Genomic DNA, 26612 nt, shown 5'->3' with positions numbered 1-26612 from the left:
AAAAAAAAGGTAAAACAACAATGTCTGCCGATTTTGAAGTTGGAGGAGAAAATGAGATGGAGTTTTTCACCCTACCGCGGTACTTCCGCCTACGTCACGCGTGACCTTTCCAACGTGATTATGCAATGCGTGGCGCAATACAGAGCTAGTGCAAGACAAGCATTTGTGGCTAAAAAGTATATACATTTTATTTTTCTAAGAAAATAATCAATCGTTTCGCTAGATAAGACCTCAAAGTCCTTTGAAGCTGCACTGAAACTGCAATTTGGACCTTCAACCTGTTGGTAACTGTTGAAATCCACTATATGAAAAAAAATCCTGGCATGCTTTCCTCATTTTCTTTTCAACTGAAGAAAGAAAGACATACATATATTGAATGACATGGGGATGAGTAAATTAACAAGAAATAGTATTCATAGTATTTCATAGTATTATTTGCTGAATTAACCATGCCATTTTAGCTTGCTTCTACAAGTCTGTGAGCCATACATACAGTACAGTATGGAGCTGGTTATGTGATGTGAACATCAACATTTATTATTTTGCAAATCATGCTCTATGGTAAAAGTGTTTTGAGGTCATAAACATAGTATTGTGCAAGGAAAAAGTCTTTATTAATCAATTATTTGCCCCATAATCATATTTTGTGTGAAAAAGAATACAAGTGTTTTGTGAATTGTATGTATAGGTACATTTTTAGAGTTTGAAAAAAAAAAAAAAACATTTTGTTAAAGCATGTTTTTTCAATGAGCCTATGTTGAATTTATCCAAATTTTGTTAAAACACACACACAAAAAAAATGTGTAGCATTAAATCTTGACCTTCACACGCAGCTCAGAGTTTTCTACCAATTTTAACACTTTGAATCCAAAAGTTCCTTATCAGTTCCTCTAGCAGGATGCGAGTACAACATTCAGGTATCATTCACTACTGATAACAAAGTATTTGGACACCCAACTTATTTGACCTTCTGCATTTTTTCCACACTGTATTGCAGGGACACAGAGTATGTTTACAGTCAGCTAGCTTAGCCTTGCGTAGCCTAGCACAGTGTTGACTGCACACGGGTGACGTTAAAAAAGTAAAGGAATAGGCACCGCCAAGGAGCATGTATCAGGTTGGCAGCACTAGAACAGAGGAGGCACTCAAGGCCCTTGTAAGAGGAGACACCATTGTTGGGGTACCGTGTCGGAGAAGGGAAGAAGGGATGATGAAATGAAAGAGTGGAATGAAGGGGGTGGCTGGCCCATCAGATAGCTTTCACCTTCTCAAAGAACAGCTCTTGGCTTTGAAAGGGCTACTCAAAGGTCACGGCCTTTTCAAGACTCAGAGCAGCATGGTTTGTGTTTGGATCTATTGTTTGACGCTGCCTTGTACGTCAGGCCTGCAGACGTCACGTATGCAGAGTGGACGGCTCTGTGAATTGCTCGCTTGTGCTATCTCTAGAGTACAGCATGGAGCGCCAACCTCGTGTTCGGAAAGGTGTCTGCGTTGTTACACAGTTTCTTGATGAAGGTTAAAGAGATAGCTATTGATTCTGTTCCTCAGGAACAACAAAAAGGTTTGTTTTTCACGAAAGGTCAACCACGTTTACTCATCACACTAACTGTTTTATTTTATTTTTAGAATTGTTAATTCGATATAGTATCTTTTGACAGAAATGTTCCCTCTTTTGACAGAAATGTTCCCTCTGTCTTTGAGTCAGATAAGTGAAGCTCATTGGAGTAGATGGTGAGGAGAATGATGTGTCATATGCTGAAGTGTGAAACTGATCTGCCTAATATAACGTGACATCACACCTGCAGCTGCTGTGACCAAACTCATTAAGGATCATTAAAGGTGTGAATGACATATGACACCTTTGTCTGTGTGTGTGTGTTAATGAAATTCTATGTGAAGATCTTACCAGGGTGTCTTCCTACAGGAATGATTCTAGTCATAAAAATGAGAATTCTGTTCGTTACTCACCCTCATGGTGTTCTGAATAAAGGCCTTCTGAAGCGATGTGTTTGTGTAAGAAGAAATATCCATATTTAACAAGTTATAAAGTAAAATATCTATCTTCCACCAGACTGCCTTCTGTATTCAACTTACGAAACCGCTTTTTGAGTAATTTACTTTAAAGGTGCCTTAGAACTTATTTTTAAAAGATGTAATATAAGTCTAAGGTGTCCCCTGAATGTGTCTGTGAAGTTTCAGCTCAAAATACCCCATAGATTTTTTTTTTTAATTCATTTTTTTAACTGCCTATTTTGGGGCATCATTAACTATGCACCGATATATAGGTTACAGCCCCTTTAATTCTCGTGCTCCCCCTCCCCCGGAGCTCACGCTTGCCTTGAACAGCATAAAAACAGTTTACACAGCTAATATAACCCTCAAAATTGATCTTTACAAAATGTTCATCATGCATGCTGCTTGCATACATCGGATCATGTGAGTATAGTATTTATTTGGATGTTTACATTTGATTCTGAATGAGGTTGAGGCTATGCTGCGTGGCTAAAGCTAACATTACACACTGTTGGAGAGATTTATAAAGAATGAAGTTGTGTTTATGAATTATACAGACTGCAAGTGTTTAAAAATGAAAATAGCGACGGCTCTTGTCTCCGTGAATACAGTAATAAATGATGGTAACTTTAACCACATTTAACAGTACATTAGCAACATGCTAACGAAACATTTAGAAAGACAATTCACAAATATCACTAAAAATATCATGTTATCATGGATCATGTCAGTTATTATTGCTCCATCTGCCATTTTTCGCTATTGTTCTTGCTTGCTTACCTAGTCTGATGATTCAGCTGTGCACATCCAGACGTTCTGCCCTTGTCTAATGGCTTGATCATGGGCTGGCATATGCAAATATTGGGGGCGTACACGTAAATTTAGCTTTTACATCACAGGACATTTAAAATATATTGAAACAAAAAGTTATTTTAAATTGTAGTAATATTTCACAATATTTTTTTACAATATTTTTTTACAGTTTTTACTTTATTTTTGATCAATTAATAACACACTAGTGTAAGTCATTAATACACTTTAATACAGCTCTCTTAATACTGTTTTTACTTTCGGTGATTTTTATTTTATTTATCTTTTAATTTATTTAATTTATTTATTTTGTTATTTTTGGAGCCTGACAAATGTGGTCCAGATGAAATAAAAGAGCTTAAAAAAAACAACTTTCATGACTTTGTTTTTGTTATTCAACTTTAATGAGTAAAAGGATACAGATTTGGAAAAACATGTCACTGAATAAATAATTTAAACCTTTGGGTGAATTTTTAATCTAAAAGTTGAGTGAATGGTACATGACAGAAGATACACCCTGTTAAGTATGTTTAGTAAAGAACACATCTCTTCTGCTCTACTCCTCTTTCCTTTCTTCTCTTCTTGCTATGATTAAGGGTCTATTCTCCCATAACCCTAACCACTGGAGCAGGATAGCCATCTGTCAATGATATATAGCTTGCGATGTATGTGTGAGAGTGTGTGACAGTATTACAGTGAGTTACAACCCTGCCTGTTTGTGTGTGTGTTTTCCCCCAGAGAGGCCCCTCTTCTACAGCTGCCTCCTCTCGCCGCCATTCTCCATCAGGCTAATAGCAACAGGTGTCTGAGACGGTCCACACCCGCCTCTCTGTAGCCATGACAACTAGCGTGTCATGGGGTGCCACACAATAAAGGGAGGGGATATAGTATCTGGAGGAGACATACACATAGATGTCAGCGCAAACACATTGCATTCATGCATGCTTTATCACCAGCATGCACACACATGCATCTCTATGGGTACACGAGCAAACAGTAACCTGCGCTTGATGGAGAGAGACATAAAGACAAACATCTGTGCACTGATCTTCAGCATGTCAGATGACAGTCTAAAGTCTGGCTCATTCACCATATGTGATTGCTGTCTTCAAATTAGCTCATTTTTGCTCACTCTTTAACCATATATTGGCCTATGTGACATTCAGAAATATTAACTTATTTGTATGCCTTAACCACAACCGTGAGATTAAGTAGGTTTTTTCATAATTTAAAAAATATATATATTTTATTTGAAAATATATTTTATTATACTATTATACATTTATTTTGCATATTATAATTAATATAAAATAATAATAAAGCATTGTTTTAAATATTTTATAAATATATATAATATTTTATATCTTTAACATTGTTTTTTTTATATACAGTTTATAAGGTACAATAATTAAATATTTTTGATTTATTTATTTATTTATTTTATTTAAGTTTTTATTTATTTATATATAAATTTACTAATAATACAATTTTCACTTATAAAGGAAAACATATTTTGGGACCTGACCAATATGTTTAATTTTTTCATTCATTAAGCAAAATATCATATTTCTTTTATTTGCTTTTGTTTATGGGATTCATTTAAATGTCAACAGTTGGCTTTGTGTGCAGTGTGAACAATGAAGTGATCCTTGGATTTTCCGCAAAAAAAAAAAAATCCGCTGATTTCATTGTGTGCATGTTACAGTAGTCCCAGGCTGGCGTTTTCATATCCCTGAGCTGTGAGAGTCAGTGGATTTGCCGCTACGGGTTTTATTTCCCAAGGTAGCATTGTATGGCCTGTATTACATCACAGCTTTATCAGTGAGGGGAGTCATAGATGATGCCATGGGGAACCAAACTCTCTTATGATAAAGCATGGCTGAGTTTACACACATCACAATGCCTGGATCAGTAATATGAACAGATCATATCGCTCTGTCTGCCTCTGTCAAGCTGTTGCATAATTGTGGGTCAATCTGACACCTCCTCATATCTGTGTCCACATCATTGGCCTTATGTAACTGTGCAATCAGTAGCAGTCAGTAGCTCCTCTTTCTCTTTCGTTTCTCTGTCTTGTTTTTCTCTCTCCTCCTCTGTTTACCTGTCAGAGAGAGTAAAGTTTTATTAAGAGGCTCACCTTGTTGTCTCCCGGGGTTTATCCTGCTCAGTCAATACACAAAACCATTTGGAGCCATGTGGTTGGTGCATGTGTTTCAAAAGTGCAGATCAACACCAGAGCAAGTCAAAAATGCAATATTGACTCAAACAATGACTTGAGATTAGGGAAAAACTGTTTGTGTAAATAATAATGGAAGACAGGAGTCATTGGGAAATTGTGGTGCAGAAATCACACTCTTTAAAATGACAAAGCCACTGAATTTTATAGTATTTTGGAAATGGTTTCTCAAAGGTGCTAATATTACCCATAACAACTTATGCTACAGCAAAGGGGCTTATTTTCTATAACTTGTTCAGTTATAGAAAAATGGCAACATATGCATGACATGGTGAATTAGGATTAGTTCTCTTCATAATTCAAACTTCCTATAATTTACTCACACCCATGTCATCCAAGATGTTTATGTCCTTATTTCGTCAGTCGAAAAGAAATTAAGGTTTTTGAGGAAAACATTTCAGGATTTTTCTCCATATAGTGGACTTCTACGGCTACCAACAAACCTGTTGCCCAAATTGGTCCAAATTGCAGTGTAAATGCAGCTTCAAAGCACTCTACACGATCCCAGAGGAGGAATAAGGGTCTTGTCTAGCAAAACAATCAGTAATTTAAAAAAAAACGATAAATAAAAATTGCATACTTTTTAACCACAAATTGTCTTGCACTGCTATGCGATGTGCCACGCATTACGTTATCACTTTGGAAAGGTCATGTAGGCGGAAGTACCGAGCAAGTGTTTACAAAGCGAACGTGCAAAGACTAATGGTGCGTTCACACCAGACGCGACTTGCGCAAATAAATCACGCTATTTGCGCGTAGTTGGACGCTTGAACATTTTGAGTTTACTCGCTTCATTCACGCGTGAAATTCACTTCACAACTGACGCGAATTCCCATCATGTCCCAGACTTTTCCACTTCTTTCTGCACACTTCCTCTGAATAAACACAACTTGTCAGCAGGGAAATACTTGTAAATTACAGCGAATAAGCTCAATTGGTTGGCTTTAGCTAGCTTGTAGTCTCAATATGTATATTTATATAGCTCAAAGACCGTTATTTACAACTTGCCAGATTGTCCGACCTCCTCACTCACTTTCTTTCAAGCAAGATAATTTTTACTCCTGTTTCTATAAAAGTATGAAGATGTACAGCGACGATGATTTTGTCCTCCATTGTTGTTTCGGATTTCTACCTCAGCTCGCTACGTCACGTCACTACTAGAGCAAGCTCCTGATTGGTTAACGCGGCGAATTTTCGCCAAAGTTCAGATTTTTCAATTTGCGCATTTCGCGCGAATCACGTGTTACGCGCGTCAAACGCCCGAAACGCTCTATTCACGCCGCATCATACCCGCGAATTGCGCCGCAGGATGTCTATTTGCGTCTTTGCATTGACTTAACATTTAAATCACTCGTGCTTAACGCTTCATTCGCATCTGGTTTGAACGCACCATAAGTCAAACATTCTTTACAACAACAAAAAAGGTAAAACAACGATGTTGGATGATTTTAAAGTTGGAGGAGAAAATTAGAAGCTTTCTACTGCGGTACTTCCACCTACGTCACACGTGACCTTTCCAACATGATTATTTCATGCGTGGCGCATTTGTGGCTAAAAAGTATATACATTTAAAATTTTTTTAGAAAATGACCATTCATTTCACTAGATAAGACCCTTATTCCTCGGCTGGTATCGTTTAAAGCCATTTGAAGCTGCACTGAAACTGCAATTTGAACCTTCAACCTGCTGAAACCCAGTGAAGTCCACTATATGGAGAAAAATCCTGGAATGTTTTCCTCAAAAACTATAATTTCTTTTTGACTGAAGAAAGAAAGACATAAACATCTTGAGTAAATTAACAGGAAATGTGGTGCTTTTGATTTAAATATATATATATATATATATATATATATATATATATATATATATATATATATATATATATATATATATATATATATATATATATTATATATATATATATATTATATATATATATATTTTTTTTTTAAACATATTAAAAAAAAAAAAAAAATTCTGTGACCTTTCTGTGTTTGTTTGTAAATCTGACATATTTCTACAGTAATGGACAAAAAATCATCTGACCCATCATCAGAAGTATGTACTAGAATTGTGTACATTAGCTCTTTTTTCCTGTTTTTTTATAAGCTACCTCATGTTGACTGTTTGAAGTTTTGAGTTAAAGCTTTTCATAAGAGTTAAAAAATATTCAGTCAGGCATGTTGCAGAGATGCTGATAATTATAATCATGTCTTTTGTCAAACATTTGAATACATTTATTTTCTGAACAACCACAGATGAATCTAATTGACAAAAGCTTCAAATTTAGTATGAAACGTTCTAACATAAATCTCTTCTACATTTCTGAAGTGCACTGAACCTGACCTCAGATTTTTTGGGGCTAGGGAGTCACAACAGTTCAGTGAGTCCAGTGTCTGTTTGAAAAAGAAGAATTTCTAGTATCCATCCTGCAGGAGCCCACACAAGCATCCCACCTCCTTTATGATACATTACAACCACTGCTGTATTTTAATCAGTTGGATAGATCCCAATATTCACCTCCCTTTGCTGCTAATCTTCACCCCGTGGTTAATTGGTAACTCCATCCACCTGGATGACTTGGACTGTCGCCCCTAAACGACCGTGCCTTTCTTTGTACTTATTTAAATAACACCATATTGCTAATTGATTTCATGTCGGTGCATTAGCAGGCTGTTGCACAGACCCTGGCTGATCTTTGACGCCATTTAATATTTTACGACCCACACTCCGCTTTTAATTTTAGCACCCTTCATTCACGCATGGCTTGTTTTGTTTTTGTGCACCGACTCGGTGAGACCTTTCATATGGGCAGATGTGCTTGTTTCAGATAAGCACGCTTCAGCATCATCTACAATGGCTAGCGCTGCCTTCTCAAACAAATGGGGGATCATTTGATTGCCATTTCATAAAGTATTGTGCACTATAATGATGCCTAAAGGCTCTTTCAGTTCTCATGTCACCTTTATGAACGTATGAATTAGTCAGTGGACTAGTCGAGCAGTTAATGTTGGGCCAGGTGAATGCCCTCTGTCCTTTATGCAGGTGGAAACCAAAGATGGCTTTTCCGAATAACCTCCAGCCCTTTAATGGGGCCTCTTTTGCTCGCTCCTTTATTGCAGTGAGACTGAGGAGAGACCTCAGGAGCAGACTGCTGGTTTCAGATGGTTGACCAGTGATTCTCATCAGTCACAGACAGGCTTGTGTTATCACCAGCATTGGGCGGCATTGTGGCACACTTTAACAAGATTTAAGCTTTTTTAGATAAGTTAAAGTGATAGTTCACGCAAAAATGAAAAATATCCCATAGTTTACTCATCCTCAAGCCATCCTAGCTGTGTATGACTTTTTTCTTTCAGCCAAACACAATCTGAGTTATATTAATCAATATCCTGGCTCTTCCAAGCTTTATAGTGGGACTAAACGGTACCACTTTGAATGGTCAGTCTTCCGCCAGAACTCGACTTGTGTACGGCTATTCCCGAAAGCCAGTGATGATAGTTTATAAAGTTGTAAATATGGATATTTTTCTTACAAAAATGCATCACTTCACTTCAGAAGGCTTTTATTAACCCCCTGGAGCCGTATGGATTACTTTTATGATGGATGGATGCGCTTTTTTGGGCTTCAAAATCTAGGGTGCCATTAAGTCCCATTATAAAGCATATATATATATATATATATATATATATGTGTGTGTAAGTAAATTATGGGATAATTATATATATTTATATATAAGAGTGTGAGTAAATTATGGGATAATTTTTATTTTTGGGTGAATTAACCCTTTAATGGATGATTTAAAATTTAAAAAAAAAAAAAAAAAAATCTCCAAAATTTTGTTGATCAGAGGTTTCTTTCTCATTGTTTAGAAAATGTAGTGGATGAATTATGTTGAAGATGGCATCCATAATTCCTTAGGGAATTAAATGTCTAAACAAATAAATGTGGAATAGCTCATTTTGTCTGTGAGAAATGTACATTTTTTTGATAAAAAGTAATTTCAAAGTGTCTTTTGATTTTGATTTCTTGAGATTTATTTATTTATTTATTTATTAATATTTATTGATTTCTATATATTTTATTTTTTATTTAATTTTTTATTATTTTTATAATTCATTTCTGAATAATTTACTTTTTTATGGTGAGAAACACCAGACTTCAGAAAAAAAAGTCTCCATTTGCTCTCCATTTAATTTAATTTCCATCCAAGAGGACAAATGATACAGAATCTCAACAAATACATTTCCCTGCAAGTTAAAGTTTTGTTTATTTTTTTTATGTGTTCATTTTGAATTTTGAAACGATTTATATTAAATTAGGTCATCAATAATGTGTGTAAAAACACATTCTCAAAGTAGATTTCAGCTATCTAAGTATATTTCATATTGGCTACTTCATAGAGTTAGCCTGTGGTCTCATCTGGACGTGTACTTGCTGTTTTCCTGTTAACTCTGTCTTTTATCTCTTAATTGAACGGTTGCTTAGCAGCAATCGAACGTCTTTTGGAAAGTGCTCCATGACAGTGGCTTGTCTTTTCCGTCGGCCCTCAGTACATTGATTGTCATAGGGTTTATTTGCACAGGTATGATTAAACCAAAGCACCCAGGGACTCTAGCAAGAAAAGTAATTAAAGGACCAGTGGAAGATGTATATCTTTCTGCCCTACAGTGCATCTGATGTGCCTGTTAAGTTTCGTGATGACACAGAGCTTTTTATGTCTGAGGGTCTAGCTATCTGTTAAAGATCATTGACCATTGTCACATCAACTCCACTGGACCCTTTATACAGTGCTGGCATTACATGAGAACATACAGTAGGTGTACAGTGCTGGCCTTTATCAAGAGCAGGGACCATTTCAGGTGAGTGGAACCTGATCGGTGACCCAGTACTGATTACAGTGCGTCATTCTCTCGTGCCACGTAAACTATACTGGCACTGGTATCTTAAGAACATTAGGACTGGCCAAACTGCCACTCTACAGCTGTCACTGTGTGAATGATGAGATAACATAAACTCACGTACCATATGGCTGAGAGCACGATCACTGCACCCATCGTAAGTAAAACCCTGAGGAAAAACCATACATGTTGGGTACGTCAAAACACGGATTGCTTCACAAACAGGTCAATTCAACGCTGGATTTGCACAAACGATTAATATGACGGCACATGCTAATCGATGAGTTGAATCAACCCCACAGCACTAACCATTCAGAAATGTCCAGTAAGTTGTAACTTCTTCCTGAGTCTCTCCATCAGTGTCCGACTCGTAAGTGAACAATGTAAGGCTGAACACCGTTACTGAAAATCGTCATTTTGGCTGCGTGAGATTCTCCAGCTTTGTTGTTGTTGAGCAACCGAAGCGTGAGCTGTTAAAGCTCCGCCCTCTTCTGGAAATGGGGCTGGGATCAGCAGATCATTTGCATTTAAAGGGACACACAAAAAGGCAAAAAACCCAAATATGGGCAAATTTGACAAGCTATAATAAATGATCTGTGGGGTATTTTGAGCTGAAACCTACAGACACATTCTGGGGACACCAGAGACTTATATTACATCTTGTGAAAAGGGGGATAATAGGTCCCCTTTAATATTTTTGAAAGAAGTCTCTCATACTTTTGAATTGCATTGTATATCTCTCTATGAAATAAACATAATGTAAGATATAAATATAAAACAGTAAATTAACAGTTTGTTCAATCCCTGGGACCGTTGCAATGAGGAATGGCCTGTTTGTCCTTTTCACCTTTTCTCCACCTTTCTAACGTCTCATTTCCTCGTCCAGTCTTTTCTCCTTCCTCTGTTTGTAGAGAACGTCTGTATGTTTGCATTGTGCTCCACTATAATTGGCCTCTTTTAAAAGTCAGATCTCCTCTGCTGCATTTCAATTGCAAGGCTTCAAAGGGAATGCTGTGTTTGTGTGTTTGAACGGGTCATCAAACGATATGGGTGTGTTTTCACGAGCCCCGACTGATTGGAACATTGGCTCTGCACCCCAAAGCCTTCCAGATCCCATAGGGTTCTTAAAACAACAAGATTCAGCCTTTTGGCCACATCTGGAACCTTCCATGGGCTCCTTTTAATGACGTTAACCTCCATCAGGACCATTTTTTTCCAAAATGTAGATGTAAAAATGGAAACTAAATTAGGTTTGGTGTCTTCCATCATGATGCTGTCATCTCCTGCTTTTAAGCCACACTAGCCATAACTTTCATGTGGACCCATTATGATATTTTTATTTAGAGGTGTTGTTAGGACACTCTGTCACTGTAACAGAAATAAATGGCCTTAGTAGTTAATGTGAGGTGATAGCTAGCTGTTTTTCACAGTAAAAGGCTAAAGGCTAAAATGGTTTTGATACGCACTCAGTATATGCAGGGCATATAAAAGCTTAAAACATGTAAACAGATGTAATACTCTTCATAATATACAATAATACAATATTCATATTTTTCTTTCCCTCTTCTTCAGATGGTGGTGTTGATGGACCCTATGGAAGATCCAGATGATATTCTTCGAGCTAATCGGTCCAGAGAGAAGACTTATATGTTTGATGTGGCCTTCGACTATACAGCCACGCAGGCAAGCTTGTTCTGTTTTTTTTTTTTTTGCTTTTTTGTCTGTGTATGTTTGTAAGAGTGGACCAGTTTGAAGCACGTGTATATACAAACTTCAACATGCTTTATGTGCCTATTTGTGTATGCCTTTATGTGCATTTATGGCCTCAGTTAAAAATGTTTTAAATGTGTTTTCCTTAGGACGAGGTGTACAGATCCACCACTAAAGGCTTGATTGAAGGTCTCATATCAGGCTACAATGCCACTGTTTTTGCCTACGGACCCACAGGTCAGTGCAAGGTCATACCTAGGTCTAAGCAATATATATTTTTCACTATATATTCTATATATAGAAACATCCTAACTCAGAATTTTATCTGTTTACTTACAATGGTCATTTCTCTGAAGAAATAGAGCTTTGTTGAATCTTAAGAATTAAAATCTTAAGTTTCAGTCATACAGCTCCTGATTATATCCTGATCATTATAATACACTCTTTTAATAGTGCCTATGATTTAAACTTCAATAACAAATTCTCACACCATTCGCACCACTTCTATAACGGTAACGGCACAGAGAAACAACTTCATTGGAATCACTTTCAGAATGACTTTATCCAGTTGATGAATGATAAAAACATTGACAGCCAATCAGAATCCATCTTGCTGTAATGAGCTAGAGCATTTAAAGTGACAGACAAGCACGTGCTTGGAACGATATCGTCCGCTGGCGTGGACGCTAATATAGTTATCTTTATAGTTATTATTCTTGGTGTGAATGGGCCTTTATACCTGACAGATTGCTTAGATTCTTTTCCACGAATCGATTCAAACCTCTGATTCAATGATTTGTTTGTGTACCCACTCAGATATGGATACAGGAAGTGGCTGTTTTGTAATGGCTGTTGATGTAATAAATATTTTTTTTAGGATAAATGCATCATAAATAATAAGTAAATAAAGTGATTTATATATATATATATATATATATATATATATAATATATATATATATATATATATATATATATATATATATATAATCAAAGTAATATTGCCCAGCGCTACTCGCACACAATCAAACAACAGCTCAACAAAGTAGAGATGCACTGATACTAAATTTTTCCACTGATACTGATAGCCGATTATTCAGAGTGATATCTGCCGATACCAATGGTTTGGGGGTTCTACCTTTTATACCTTATTTTCAATTTCATTATAATTAATCATTAATTATTATATTTAATTATTATTTTTTGAAAGAAATGCAATTAAAAATTGTATTCTCTCCATTTCATCAACTTGTTTCAGAGTAACTGGTATCAGTTAAAAACAAACACATTATTCAAATTAATATTAACACACATTAACTAAATTCTGAAGATTAAATTAATTATTTCTTAACTTTCTAAATGTTATTAATTCATGTAATTACTATTAATACTGAACATCAAAGCATTTTCTTTACACAAAGCCTAAATGCAGTGCATTTTCTTGCCCTCTTTTGATTGACAGGGTATATCGGCCCTGACTGTCGACTGTTTTTAAACTACCGTCCGATTGCCGATAGTGTGAAATTTTGCTTTTAACGACCGATACCGATTATTGGCCGATGTATCGGTTTATCTCTACAACAAAGTGAATGTGGGAGATAAAATCAATTGTTAACATCCACAATGGCCATATTGCCAAAGTAGTATAAAACACAGACACTCAGGCACGACTAGGACACACAGATTATCACCCTGATCTTCTTTCTTCCTGCTTAAAGAGCCGCTTCAATCAACAAAGTCACATGCACTGATTCCACAAAGAGCCCACAGAGCCAACTATAGCACATAATGATTTATTGATGTTTCCAAATATGATTTATATGTATTATATGTTCACCTAGCTCACTGAATTCCATGACCGCTGTCAAGAACACATCATTGGGTAATATTTCACCCTTTTTTAATGCTCCTTTGAATTGAATAAAAATTCCTGGAGAGCAGATGTCTGTCTAGTTCTCATGTGCCCGCGTACTCTAATCTGTCCTCGGAGTGACTTTTACTGACTGTTCCTGGCCGTGGCTATATAAAGCTGTGCTCAGCCTGATGGGGATAAAAGCCACCTGTAAACATTGTTTCACTCACTATGACTCATCTCACACATGTGTCTAGTTTATGTCATGCTGATGAACATATGCTAATTATCTACAATTATTTCGCATTCATTAAAAGAGAGCTAGGCATGGTCTGTCACATGAAACAAAAAATTATACTAAATGCAAGTAATAAAATGCAACTGATTGATAAAGGTCTATGTTTGATGTTTAAGCAAATTTTATTTATTTTTTATTTTGTAGTATTTTAAACAATTTAAATATTATATTGGTTCTCTATTTTTATTTTATTTTTTATTTATTTTATTTTTTTATTTTATTTTATTTTATTTTATTTTATTTTTTTATTGTAAATTGTGGTCCTATTAAGCATATGTATGTGTTTACAGGTTGTGGGAAGACTTACACCATGCTGGGAACAGACAGAGAACCTGGTATCTACGTTCGCACATTAAACGACCTGTTCAGAGCCATCGAAGAAACCAGCGATGACATGCAGTACAGTGTCTCGATGTCCTACTTGGAGGTGAGATCTTCATTTGGTTGCTAAATAGGATTTTATCAGCCACTTGTTGTTGGTTTTTTTGCCCCAATATCACCTGGAGGTTCGATACAGACCTTGTAAAGATACCGTTACCTTACCGCTATGCTAAACGCACATAGTAAAGTAAATAGCCATCATTCAGTTTCAAACACTTTAAAAAAGGGTAACGGCTTAAGTGTTATGTGATAAGATAATCATCAGGCCCGTGAGGAGCGACTGAAAGCACGTCTGTTTATCAGATCTGTTTGCGTGAGGGAGGGGTAATCTTGTCGGCTTAGCGACTATCTCAGCATCTTTGATTACGGTGATGTTGTATTGATAGGAGAAAGCTTGTTCCCCTACTGAGTTGTTTTCTCAAACAAAGTTTACTCGAAACAAATACATGCATCCATGATCCCCTGTTGCGCTAACCTTGAAACCAATCACTATGCTTTTATGCGACTATCGAAATAATGTATAGATCTATTATTGATGACTCTGTCGCACTTACAAGCCTCTAACCGTCCCCCCCCATGTGTTTATTCATCCATGTATCTTGTTTACAAGCCTTTTATAATTGTCTCAAGCACTGTGTCCTAACAAGGCGTCACACTTTGTTACATTCAGTGTAGACAGACTACGTTTTTATCCATGAAACGTGTCACGTTGTGCCTGGTTAGGACACACTGCAAGGTTCAAGTACATACCAAAAGAAAAGGACAGTCAATTAGATTTCTACAAAAGACCAGAAGTGATTGTTCTAAAATAAAAGGTTACATATACGGCTCCTACAGTGGTGTTTGAACACCGTGTGCATGGATATTGCAGCACTATCACCATTGTAAAGGTGAAATAACACATTGTCAAGCATCAGTGCCAGACAGTATAGAAATGCTGCTGAATAGACATTGACTGACAAAATGAGCAGTGAGACTGTCGACAAAGAATGTGAGACAGTGTGAGATGAAAAAAGACACTGAGAATTGAAGTGATGCTCCTGTCAGCGCGAACATGTGATCTCAAGTGCACGTGCATCAGCTGTTGAAAACAGGACAAGGTTACTGAGTTTGACGGCTAAACTGGAGATAAAACTGCAAAAAAGATTTACATTGAAGGAGGTACCCAAGTCATATCTAAAGAGCAGAATATCATGTAGACATGAGAGTGAGATCTTTTGACTTAACCACCTTGCAACACCCTAGCAACCACACAGCTGCATGGCAATCACTCCGAATTCCTAGTAACTGGGTAGCAACGCCCTGGGGAGCAATTCACAGCACTATAGCATTGTGGTAGCAAGTTTTACATGGGTACCTCTCACATTTTCTTCAGAAAATGTAAAATGTAGTTTATCTGTCTGAGACAAACGTGCACAGACAAACATACCTTATATCTTACCATTTTTATTGGCATACTAGCATACTCTTCACTGCTAGATGTAAACTATATGTAAAGAAATGGTAAATGCAGTATGCAATATGTTGCTAAATATTTCAGTAGTATGCTTTTACAGTGTGTACAGTACCTGTCAAAAGTTTGGAAAATTAAAATTATTTAATGTTTTTGAAAGAAGTCTCTTATGCTCACCAAGGCTCAAAAATACAGTAAAAAACTGTAATATTTTGAAATATTATTACAATATAAAATAGTTGTTTTCTGTTCAATTTAAAACAGCTGTTTTCTATGTCAATATACAGTAAAGTGTAATTTATTCCTGTGATCAAAGCTGAATTTTCAGCATTATTACTCCAGTCTTCAGTGACACATGATCCTTCAGAAATCAATCTAATATGATGATTTGATGCTCAATAAACATTCATTATTATTATCAATTTTGAAAACAGTTGTGTACAATTTTTTTTTTCAAAATTCTTCGATGAATAAAGTTCAAAAGAACAGCATTAAAATAGAATATTTTCTAACATTATAATTGTCTTTACTGTAACTTTTGATCAGTTTAACTCATCCTTGATGAATAAAAGTATTGATTAATTTTATTTCTATCCCCCAAAAATAAAATTAAAATTCTTACTAACCCCAAACTTTTTAGTGTTTAATGTTACAAAAGATTTAGATTTCAGACAAATGCTGTTCTTTTGAACTTTCTATTCATCATAGCATCATGAAATAAACATGTAAATAACTGTTTTCAACATTGATAATAATAATGAATGTTTCTTGAGCATCAAATCATCATATTAGATAGATTTCTTAAGGATCATGTGACACTGAAGACTGGAGTAATGATGGTGAAAATTCAGCTTTGATCACAGGAATAAATTACTATATATATATATATATATATATATATATATATATATATATATATATATATATATATATATATATATATATATATATATATATATATGAGTAAATGCATATAATTAATATATATGAATTATTACTGATACTTATTACCAATACTTATAGCCAGTATAATATATTGCACATATAAAAATACAACTATTTGATTATTATTATAATTTTTATCAGATTTTTTTTAAAATATTTTTTATAAAACTGCATGCACTCACTCACACATACTCTCAGTATGCTCAAGCATCTTAACATACACACGTAAACACAGAACTGTTTGACTTCTTTAGGTTAAAGGGGTGTTTGGGATGTGCAAACCTATGAGTAAGCCACTCCGTCCACAGGGAAAGAGCAACCTTCAGTAAATAGCACAATGCTCCCCTGTCCTCTGCTTTTCTTACACCTTCACATTAAAACTCCTGTTTACTTTGGGCCGTTCAGATGCTCAAGGGGATGCTTCCCTGGAGAGAACACGTTTTTATTCTCGGCTTCTGTGGTTTCGTTTCAGACCTCCCGGTTTGTATTTTCACTTTTTACTCTTTCCATCCATCTACATCTATAGCAGGTCTTCTGCACTTCCTCTGTCAATAGCCTCTTTTCATACCATCAGCGTCACCCTAAAATTATCACATGCTTACGGCACATCACAGTGACCTCACTGACAGTGATGAAATATTAAGTTCGAGACGACTTAATTTGAGAGCTTTTCAGGCGACCGCAGATGGCGCTCAGGATGTGGCCTTGTTCTAAACCGGGTTGAATGAAGCTTATTGAAAAATTAAATCCCACATTCATCTCTCCACTAGCATCCGGAAAGTACTGTATATGACAGTCTATGCTACAGATTCTGGATTTTGATTGAATGAAACATTCCAAAGTGTGCATTACTTTTGAAATTAATTTATTGTTGGTTTAAGGAAAAAATCTACACATTAGCATTTGTAATGAAAACCTGAGAAGTGTTGTGAGATGAATTCATGTACATGTGGTTACTGGTTGACTTCAGACCATTGACGTAATGAAAATGTAATTCTCCATGACTGTGCTAAATGTTCAGTTATTTAGTGTTTGTTTTTTTGTCAATAATTCCTTTTAAATTTCACAAATTATAGCATTTGTCCATGTGCTCAACTGGTACTGCATGGTACTAGCATGGAAAGGTCACAGATGGCACATTCTGATATTTATGCACTGCAAGTCAGCTCAGATAAAAGCATCTGTCAGATGCATGAATGTAAATGTCAAACGCATTATTGTTCATGCATAAACAATGATGGTAATCTTGAAATCTAAGCATGGTCTTTACTCTTGTGTTCCAGATCTACAATGAGATGATAAGAGACTTACTGAATCCATCATCTGGGTTCCTGGACCTGAGAGAAGACTCAAAAGGAGAAATACAGGTCGCAGGAATCACAGAGGTCTCCACTATTAATGCAAGAGAGGTTAGTTAGACACGTTATTGAGACCCAATTCTTACATTGCATTAGCATTTTGAAAAATAAACTTTTTAAAAGTAAATACTGATACATATGGAAGCTTGTTTCCGTCACTAAATAATAAAATATAAAAAAGGTAATTGCGATTATTTTTTTAATTTTATCTCACAATTAAGAGATTTAAATTCGCATTTGTGAGTCATAAAGTCAGAATTGCGAGATATAAAGTCCCAATTCTGACTTCTCGCAATTGAGTTTTTATCACGCAATTCTGGTATAGATACAGTACTTACATAGTCAGTGCTGGAGAATGTTAATTTTAAAAACTATGTATATGCACACAATATCACACAATTCTGACTTTATAACTCTCAATTGTGAGAAAAAAAAGTCAGAATTGTGAGATATAAGCTAGCAATTACCTTTTTTTTTTATTTCATGGTGGAAACTAGCTTACATAGATACAGTTCTTACATAGTCAGTGCTGGAGAATGTTAATTTTAAAAACTATGTATATGCATATGTTGCATGCATAACCAAAAGGCAACAAAAGACATTAATTTCTTTAAAAAAAAAGTTTTTGTCACCTCTAGATGGCTGAGACTGTCTTCAAAAAATATGTGCATTAGTATTTAAATAAGTCAGTTAATACTATGATGCTTCATTGAAAGAAATAACTTATATTGTGGTGAATATTTAAATCACATTATTTCTTATGAAATGCATATTAATTGTGACATGTTGCCCTTAACATTGGTCTTACTGTAATAAAGAAATATTTATGTTTTAAAGTTACAGTACCTTTTAATAGTTTGGGGTCATTACGATTTTTTTATTTATTTTTTTTCAGCAAGTTTGCATTAAATTGATCTAAATTGACAGTAAGGCCATTTAAATTTCAAAATATTTCTATTTCAAATTATTGCTGCTCTTTTCAGCTTTCTATTAATTAAAAAAATATATTTCACATAAAGCAGCATGAATGGGTTCAACATTTATAATAATAAGAAATGTTTCCTGAGCACAAAATCAGAATATTAGAAGGATTTCTGAAGGATTTCTGAAGGATCATGTGACACATTGCCATCACACGAATAAATTACATTTTAAAATATATAAAAATAGAAAACAACTATTTTAAATAGTAATAACATTTCACAATATTGCCGTTTTTACTGTATTTTTGATCAAATAAATGCAGTCTTGGTTAAAAAAAAAAAAAATTCCGACAAACTTTTGAACGGTACTGTGTATAAATGTAGTTGTATACAGCTGGATGGTGAGTTTTCTCTTTTTTTTTTTTTTTCTCTCGCTCAGATCATGGAGTTGTTAGTGAAGGGAAACAAGCAGAGAACCCAAGAGCCGACAGCAGCCAATCAGACATCTTCTCGCTCTCACGCTGTGCTGCAGGTGGCCGTGCGCCAACAGAGTCGATGTCGAGATATTCTGCAGGAAGTGCGATTTGCACGACTCTTCATGATCGATTTAGCAGGATCTGAACGGGCTTCACAGGTATGATGTGTTTGCGTGTGAGGAGGCGAGATATGTGTAGGTGTGAGACATAAAGGTCTATTCATCTTTCAGAAGTTACGTAAAAGCGCAGTTTGTGAGCTCGGTCGTACATCCATAAATTTGATAATCATTAATATCAAAGCTATCAATCTTTCTTCTTACATAAAAGCTGGCACAGTTGGCTCCAAATATATTCAGAATCATAAATCAGCCAGTGACGAGGGAACAATTCCAAGAGTGATTTATCTATCAGTGATAAATGTGGAGGGAAAATGAAGCTGTCGAAAAATGAAAATATTAGTTGAATACTAAATACATTATGATGCATGAGACTCCTCCACCAGTCCAGTCAGGTATTTTTGATGAAAGACGCTTGAATCATGTTTTATATTAAAGTGTAATTTCCACTCACAGCATGAGACTGGGAGATATTACACGAGAGAACACATTTAAAGAGCGTGCCATGTATTTGCCATGGAAACAGTTAAAAATCACTCAAGCACCCTGTGGGTTTAAACATGCATGTGACATGGCATAAAAGCAGATCACGTTGTTTCTGGTTATGGGGTATTGTTGCTCAGAAACATGAGTGGTTGTTTGTTCTCTATTGATGAGGATGACAAGCCTGTTGCACAAGTATTCAGAGAATGAATGAGACATACGAGAGCGCCCCCTGCTGGACGCTTTAACAGACTTCCTAACCCACATGTAATCGGTCAGTTTAACATCTTTGTGCAATAACTACTGTTTCTACTTTCAGACACAGAACAGGGGTCAGAGGTTAAAAGAGGGCGCTCATATCAACCGGTCTCTGCTGGCGCTGGGGAACTGCATCAATGCTTTGAGCGAAAAGAATGGCAACAAATACGTCAACTACAGAGACAGCAAGCTCACGCGATTGCTCAAGGTAGATTCTTCGTGAACAGGGACACTCAAGGGATATTTTTCTTGATTTCGGTTGTCTTACTGGGATTTTTTTCATGTCTGCAGGATTCTCTAGGGGGAAACAGTCGGACGGTGATGATTGCTCACATAAGCCCTGCATCTCTAGCCTTCGAGGATTCACGAAATACCCTGACTTATGCCGACCGTGCCAAAAGCATCCGCACACGGGTTAGTTTGGCACATGATAAAACAATGGACAACCTGGTTACCTACTTATACTACTGTTCTAAAGTTTTGGAGTCAATAAGAGCTTAGGATGCACTAAATTGATCAAAATTGACTGTAAAGACTTTTACATCGTTATAGAATATTTATATTTCAAATAAATGCTGTTGTTTTGAATGTTCTCTGCATCCACAAAATATTAAGCAGCACAACTGTTTTCAACATTGATAATGATAAGAAATGTTTCTTGAGCACCAAATCAGCATATTAGAATGATTTTTGAAGGATCATGTGACACTGATACGGAAGAGGATTAGGGCCAAGCAATAATAAAAAAATAAAACCATCTCGAGATTAAAGTTGTTAAATTTCGAGATAAAGTCAAAATAAAATGTTGAGAAAAAAGTAATTAAATTACAAGAAAAAAGTCTAGAACAAATTCGTAATTTAACGAATTTGTTCTCGTAATTTAACAACTTTTTTCTCATAATTTAATGACTTTATTCTCAACATTTTATCTCGACTTTTTTTTTTTAACAAGTTTTTTTCTCGTAATTTAACGAGTTTATTCTCAACATTTTATCTCGACTTTTTTCTTGAAATTTAACGACATTTTTCTCATAATTTAACGAATTTGTTCTCGTAATTTAACGACTTATTTCTCGTAATTTATTGACTTTATTCTCAACATTTTATCTCAACTTTTTTCTCAAAATTTAACAAGTTTTTTCTTGTAATTTAACAAGTTTATTCTCAACATTTTATCTCGACTTTTTTTTTATTTAACAAGTTTTTTTCTCGTAATTTAACGAGTTTATTCTCAACATTTTATCTCAACTTTCTTCTCTAAATTTAACAATTTTTTTCTCTAAATTTAACAACTTTAATCTCGATATGGTTTTATTTTTTTTTATTATTGCTTGGCCCTAATCCTCTTCCGTACACTGAAGACTGGGTAATGATGCAGAAAAATCAGCTTTGTCATCACACGAATAAATTACATTTGACAATATATTAAAATAAAAATTGTTATTTTATATTGTAGTAATATTTCACACACACACAAACACACACACACACACACACACAAACAATCAATTCAAATTTGAGTGATTCTGACAATGTAAAGTTGATGAAAAATGAAAAAAAAAATTAACTGGCTCTAAACATGCGTGTACAAAATTATTCAACCCCCAAAAGTCAAATTTTGTGCAGAATCTTTTATTCTTTATAACCTCCAATATATATAATATAATATACACACAAATACGTACATACACACACACACACACACACACACAAGTGGTTAATGCACAATAACAAGAAGCAGGAAGAGAAACAGAACAGTTGACAGACAATAAAGAGCAAAGATAATGGGGTTTTAAATTACAGCAATAACCTGTGCTTTGCTGTTGGTGTTGTTTTGATTGACAGTGTTTGGGTGATGTCATCATGTAATTGAGATTGACAGGAGTGAAAGTTGAAAAGTGAACAACACAGCAGGGCATATGTACAAAAAAAAAAAAAAAAAAAAAGTTTGTTAAAGCTTGTGATAGTCTGCTTTAGATTATTGCTTTTTTGTGACACATTTTTTGATGCCAACTGTTTGGTGAGGATGTTGATGACAGTGTTATATTTTACTCTTCCTGTGCAGGTAAAGAGAAACCTGTTAAATGTGTCCTATCACATCGCCCAGTACACCAGCATCATCTCTGACCTGCGCAGCGAGATTCAGCGGCTGAAGAAAAAGATAGCAGACCAGGCCAGTAGACAGCTCAACCCGGACAGAACAGACATCCGCCATGTTCAAGGTAACATCAGAAATGTTTAATTTAATTAGATTATTTCTAATTGATTATATTCTATTCAAATATATTATTTTCTGTTTGATTACATTATTGTTTGTTATATTCTGGTGTAAATTATATATTTTTTTAAAGTATTCTATTCTTATAGATAATTTTCTGTTTGACTTTGATTCTTTCTAATTGATTCTGTTCTAATATATTTTTTTTGTTTTGTTTCTTAAGATTATTTTCTAATTGACTCTATTCTATTCTAATACATTATTTTCTGTCATTAGATTTGTTTCTGTTTGATTACATTTTGAATCGATTCTTTTGTATTCTAATAGATTCTTTGTTCGATTAGATTATAGATTTATAGATTAATTTCATTTTTTCAATTTTTGATTCTTTTCCTCTTATGTTATATTCTATTCTAATAATTTATTTAGTTTGGTTAAATTCTTTTTTAATTGATTCTGTTCTATTCTAATATATTATTTTCAGTTTTATTAGATTCTTTTCTAACTGATTCCATTCAATTCTATTCTAATAGATTATTTTCTGTTTGATTAAATTAGTTTTTGTTCAATTATGTTATTTTCTTAGTGATTCTATTCGTAAAAATTCATTTCTGTTTGATTCTATTCCGATTCTATTCTGTTCTAATATATTATTTTCAGTTTGATTTGATTCTTTTCAGTTTGATTAGACTATTTTCTAATTGATTCTGTTCAATAGATTGTTTTCTGTTTGGTTAGATTATTTTTCTCTAGATTAGATGCTAGTCTATTCAGTTCTGTTAAATTTATTCTCTCTTCTTTTTTAGATGAATAATCTCATAACATTATTATTCTCTGTTTGCCTGTAGCGGAGGTGCAGGCTCACTCTTCTCAGCAGAGCCGGGCTGAGATGGACCAACTGCGGGAGAAGCTGATCGATGCGTTTAGACAGCAGATGGACATCAGGAAGCGTCTTATGGAGCTGGACAACAGCAACATGGAAATCCAGATAGACACATCCAAACACCTGCTGACAATCGCAGAGTGAGTCTTTATTCTGCACAACTCAAACCTTCTGATTTTGAACATTATCACCAATTGTCTTATCGTTTCAGACCTAACAAACTTTCTATTGTGAATTGTTTTGTTTGAAAAGTGAGCTTGTGCTATCTTTCTTTGAAATAAATGTTTGGTTTCATATTTTGTTATTGAAATATAGTCTGTCTCCATCTAGTTGGGAGCAAGAGCGCTTTAGGAGAAGAAAGAAGTGGCAGGGGGAGAGAAGGAAGGAGACTTTTAATAAGGATGAAAGCGAAAAAGACTCAGACTCGCCAGAATCTTTGCCTGACAGCACAGAGACACAAGAGGTGGCCATTGCCAGAGAGAACCTTGTCACGCTCATGACTGAGCAGAAGAAAATACAAAAACAGAAGGTAATGTCGTTAGTAACCACTAGAGGGCAGATCAACACCTCAGAAAACTCAAAGTCCAGCCCTGGACCAATATTCTGGTTCATTTTAGCAAATCAATTAGTTAATAGGTATCTTATGTTTAATTCACTAGTGATATAAATACAAGAGACTATTTAAAATGTTTATGATTTGCAATATAGTGTGCAGTTTTACTTCAAAACAAAGTTCCTACACTCCAGTAATTTTTCATGATTTTAAAAATGATAAATTATTTGTTTGCGAGGCATGTCTATCATTACAGCCAAGATGAAGCTACTGTATGAAATACATAAAGGATTAGTTCACTTTCAAATAAAATTTTCCTGATAATTTAGTCATCCCCATGTCATTCAAGATGTTCATGTCCTTCTTTCTTCAGTCGAAAAGAAATGAAGGTTTTTAATGTAAACATTCCAGGATTATTCTCCTTATAGTGGACTTCAATGGCCTCCAGACGGCTGAAGGTCAAAATTACAGTTTTAGTGCAGCTTCAAGGAGCTTTAAATGATACCAGACGAGAAATAAGGGTCTTATCTAGCGAAATGATCAGTCATTTTAGAAAGAAATACAACTGTATATGCTTTATAAACACAAACTGCCTTACGCATGCTTCCGCTTTCCGTATTCTTCAAAAAGCTTACGCCATATGTCCTACGCCCTTCCCTATTATACTTACGTAAAAAAAACGAAACTGGCGCCGCGTTCATTCCTCTGTAATTTTGACCTTCAACCATCTGGAGGCCATTGAAGTCCACTATAAGGAGAATAATCCTGGAATGTTTTCATCAAAAACTTTAATTTCTTTTCGACTGATGAAAGAAAGACATGAACATCTTGGATGACATGGGGGTGAGTAAATTATCAGGAAAATTTTATTTGAAAGTGGACACAAGACATTAGCTCTTTTCCAAAACAAAGTAAACCACCTACATAGGTTCCTTTCTTTTAAGGCAGCATCCTAAACAACTCATTTGGAACACTCTGCATAGGCAGTGCATTCTGGGAGTACCTCTCTCATAAGCAGAGATAAATTGTACATGACTAGCAGTGTTAATTAAGCCACTCATCACAGTAATTGACCACAGTCCCTCTGTTCTCTTTAGGCCGGATTGGAGCAGCGCCTGGCAGAGCTGAGAGAGAAGGCTCGACATCTCGAAGAGCTTCTCCCCCGCCGTGTGAGCTCAGAGGAGCAGAGGGAAGTGCTTTGCCTCCTCTGCAAGGTCCACGAGCTGGAGATCGAGAACGCAGAGATGCAGTCCAGTGCGCTGCTCAAGGACAACGTAATACGACAGAAAAATGTGGTAGTGCAGCGTTTTGAACAGCACAGACACCTCTGCCATGAGATCATCCAGCAGCAGCGGCAATTTATCGATGGTGAGTCATTCGCAGGAATAAGAAATGGCACAGAAATCTCAGCTAGAGATGCATCAAGCCAAACTGTTGCAGTAAAGTTTTCCAAATGATGCAATATGAAAAAATGTTCAAGTAGAAACAAAAGAAGAAAAATATATATTTTTATTATAATACGTATATGGTTATGAAAAATTAAGGTGAATGATGGTTTTGCAGATCACAGTCTCCTAGTCCCTCCTCATCTTCAAGAGCTGTATGAGATGTACATGAAGGAAATGGATGAGAAGAACTTGGACAGAGTTGTGGCCCTGGATAAGTTCACAATTCGTACTCTTAAGGTACATCAAGCAGGCGTTTTTTTTTTAAGATTAAAAGTCAATTTGAAGTCAACACTTACTTTCTGAATACACATTGCTGCTCTTATCGTGTGCAATTTATCAGTGCATATTATTCCCCAAAAACTAAATCCTGCCTAATATTTTCATTGAGTTGGAAATGCATCATAATGTGACAGTAAATGAGTTTCATGTTGAGTTTAAACGCTCTTCAAGAGAAGAACAGGATCAAATAAATAAAGAAATAGAATAATCATAAATATTTTCTGACATATATCTCTTTAGGAGGGTTCCCTGCCCAAGATCACCCTCCCCAGTAGAGTTCGTGACCCCTTGCTGGAGATGGATTCAGACCAAGAGAGTGTTCGCACATTGGGCTCGGACAACAGACAAGGGCGGACAAAACTGAGGAGACACACGCTGCCTCCGATTCTCCCAGAGCCTGATGGGTAAGAAGAGCTCTAAGCAAATTCATTTAAAACACTTTTGACATTTTCCTTCCTATACAAAATTGAGATATTTCCTTGTATGGAAACATTTAATGGCCAAAAATATTTAGTAAATGTGAAAATAAAAAGAATCTGGAAAAATCTGCTTTTATAGTGTTAAAGGTGTCTGAATTTGTTCACATACTGTAACTTATGAGCTAAAATATTCTTCTCCTGTCCACACAGAGACCGAGTGTTTAAGAGCAGTCACAAACAGATGAAGAACTCTGTAGTAATGACTCCCCCACCCATTCACATCAATGGCCAGGGCAACAGAGAGGTGAGCTGCTTGGTATGAACATTAGTTCTTCTAGCTACAGATTATACACTAATGTTCAAAAGTTTGGGTCAGTGTGATATTTGTTTATTTATTTATTTATTTTTACTTTTATTCAGCAAGAACACAATAAATTGATCAAAAACATAGACTGTAAAAAAAAAAAAAAAAAAAAGATGGACAGCTTTCTTCCACTGTAGGAAAATGAAGTCAAAATATCCCATAAGCGGTTGCAAGCACAGCTGTCAAGCATGACGTTACACCCTTTTTTTTTATAATCAAATATCTAACTGAAACCA

The 26612-nt window shown here is 35.4% G+C and overlaps 1 protein-coding gene across 2 annotated transcripts in view; it reads left to right on the top strand.

Annotated features, from left to right (window-relative positions):
- Positions 1 to 26612, top strand: part of kif19 (kinesin family member 19) — a 53229-nt gene that overhangs the window by 20710 nt on the left and 5907 nt on the right. For both annotated transcript variants that reach the window (XM_067369552.1, XM_067369553.1), the window contains exons 3-16: positions 11533 to 11643; positions 11820 to 11907; positions 14110 to 14246; positions 17882 to 18007; positions 19319 to 19513; positions 20274 to 20420; positions 20504 to 20626; positions 22278 to 22434; positions 23279 to 23453; positions 23644 to 23842; positions 24964 to 25234; positions 25430 to 25551; positions 25834 to 25997; positions 26223 to 26316. In XM_067369552.1, the coding sequence (XP_067225653.1) occupies positions 11533 to 11643; positions 11820 to 11907; positions 14110 to 14246; positions 17882 to 18007; positions 19319 to 19513; positions 20274 to 20420; positions 20504 to 20626; positions 22278 to 22434; positions 23279 to 23453; positions 23644 to 23842; positions 24964 to 25234; positions 25430 to 25551; positions 25834 to 25997; positions 26223 to 26316 (2109 nt within the window). The remainder of the gene's footprint in view (positions 1 to 11532; positions 11644 to 11819; positions 11908 to 14109; positions 14247 to 17881; positions 18008 to 19318; positions 19514 to 20273; positions 20421 to 20503; positions 20627 to 22277; positions 22435 to 23278; positions 23454 to 23643; positions 23843 to 24963; positions 25235 to 25429; positions 25552 to 25833; positions 25998 to 26222; positions 26317 to 26612) is intronic.

Source organism: Chanodichthys erythropterus, chromosome 19 (genome assembly GCF_024489055.1).
Source record: "Chanodichthys erythropterus isolate Z2021 chromosome 19, ASM2448905v1, whole genome shotgun sequence".
NCBI classification, from domain to species: domain Eukaryota; kingdom Metazoa; phylum Chordata; class Actinopteri; order Cypriniformes; family Xenocyprididae; genus Chanodichthys; species Chanodichthys erythropterus.
Note: the sequence above shows the minus strand (reverse complement) of the source record. Positions and strands in the feature narration are given on the sequence as shown.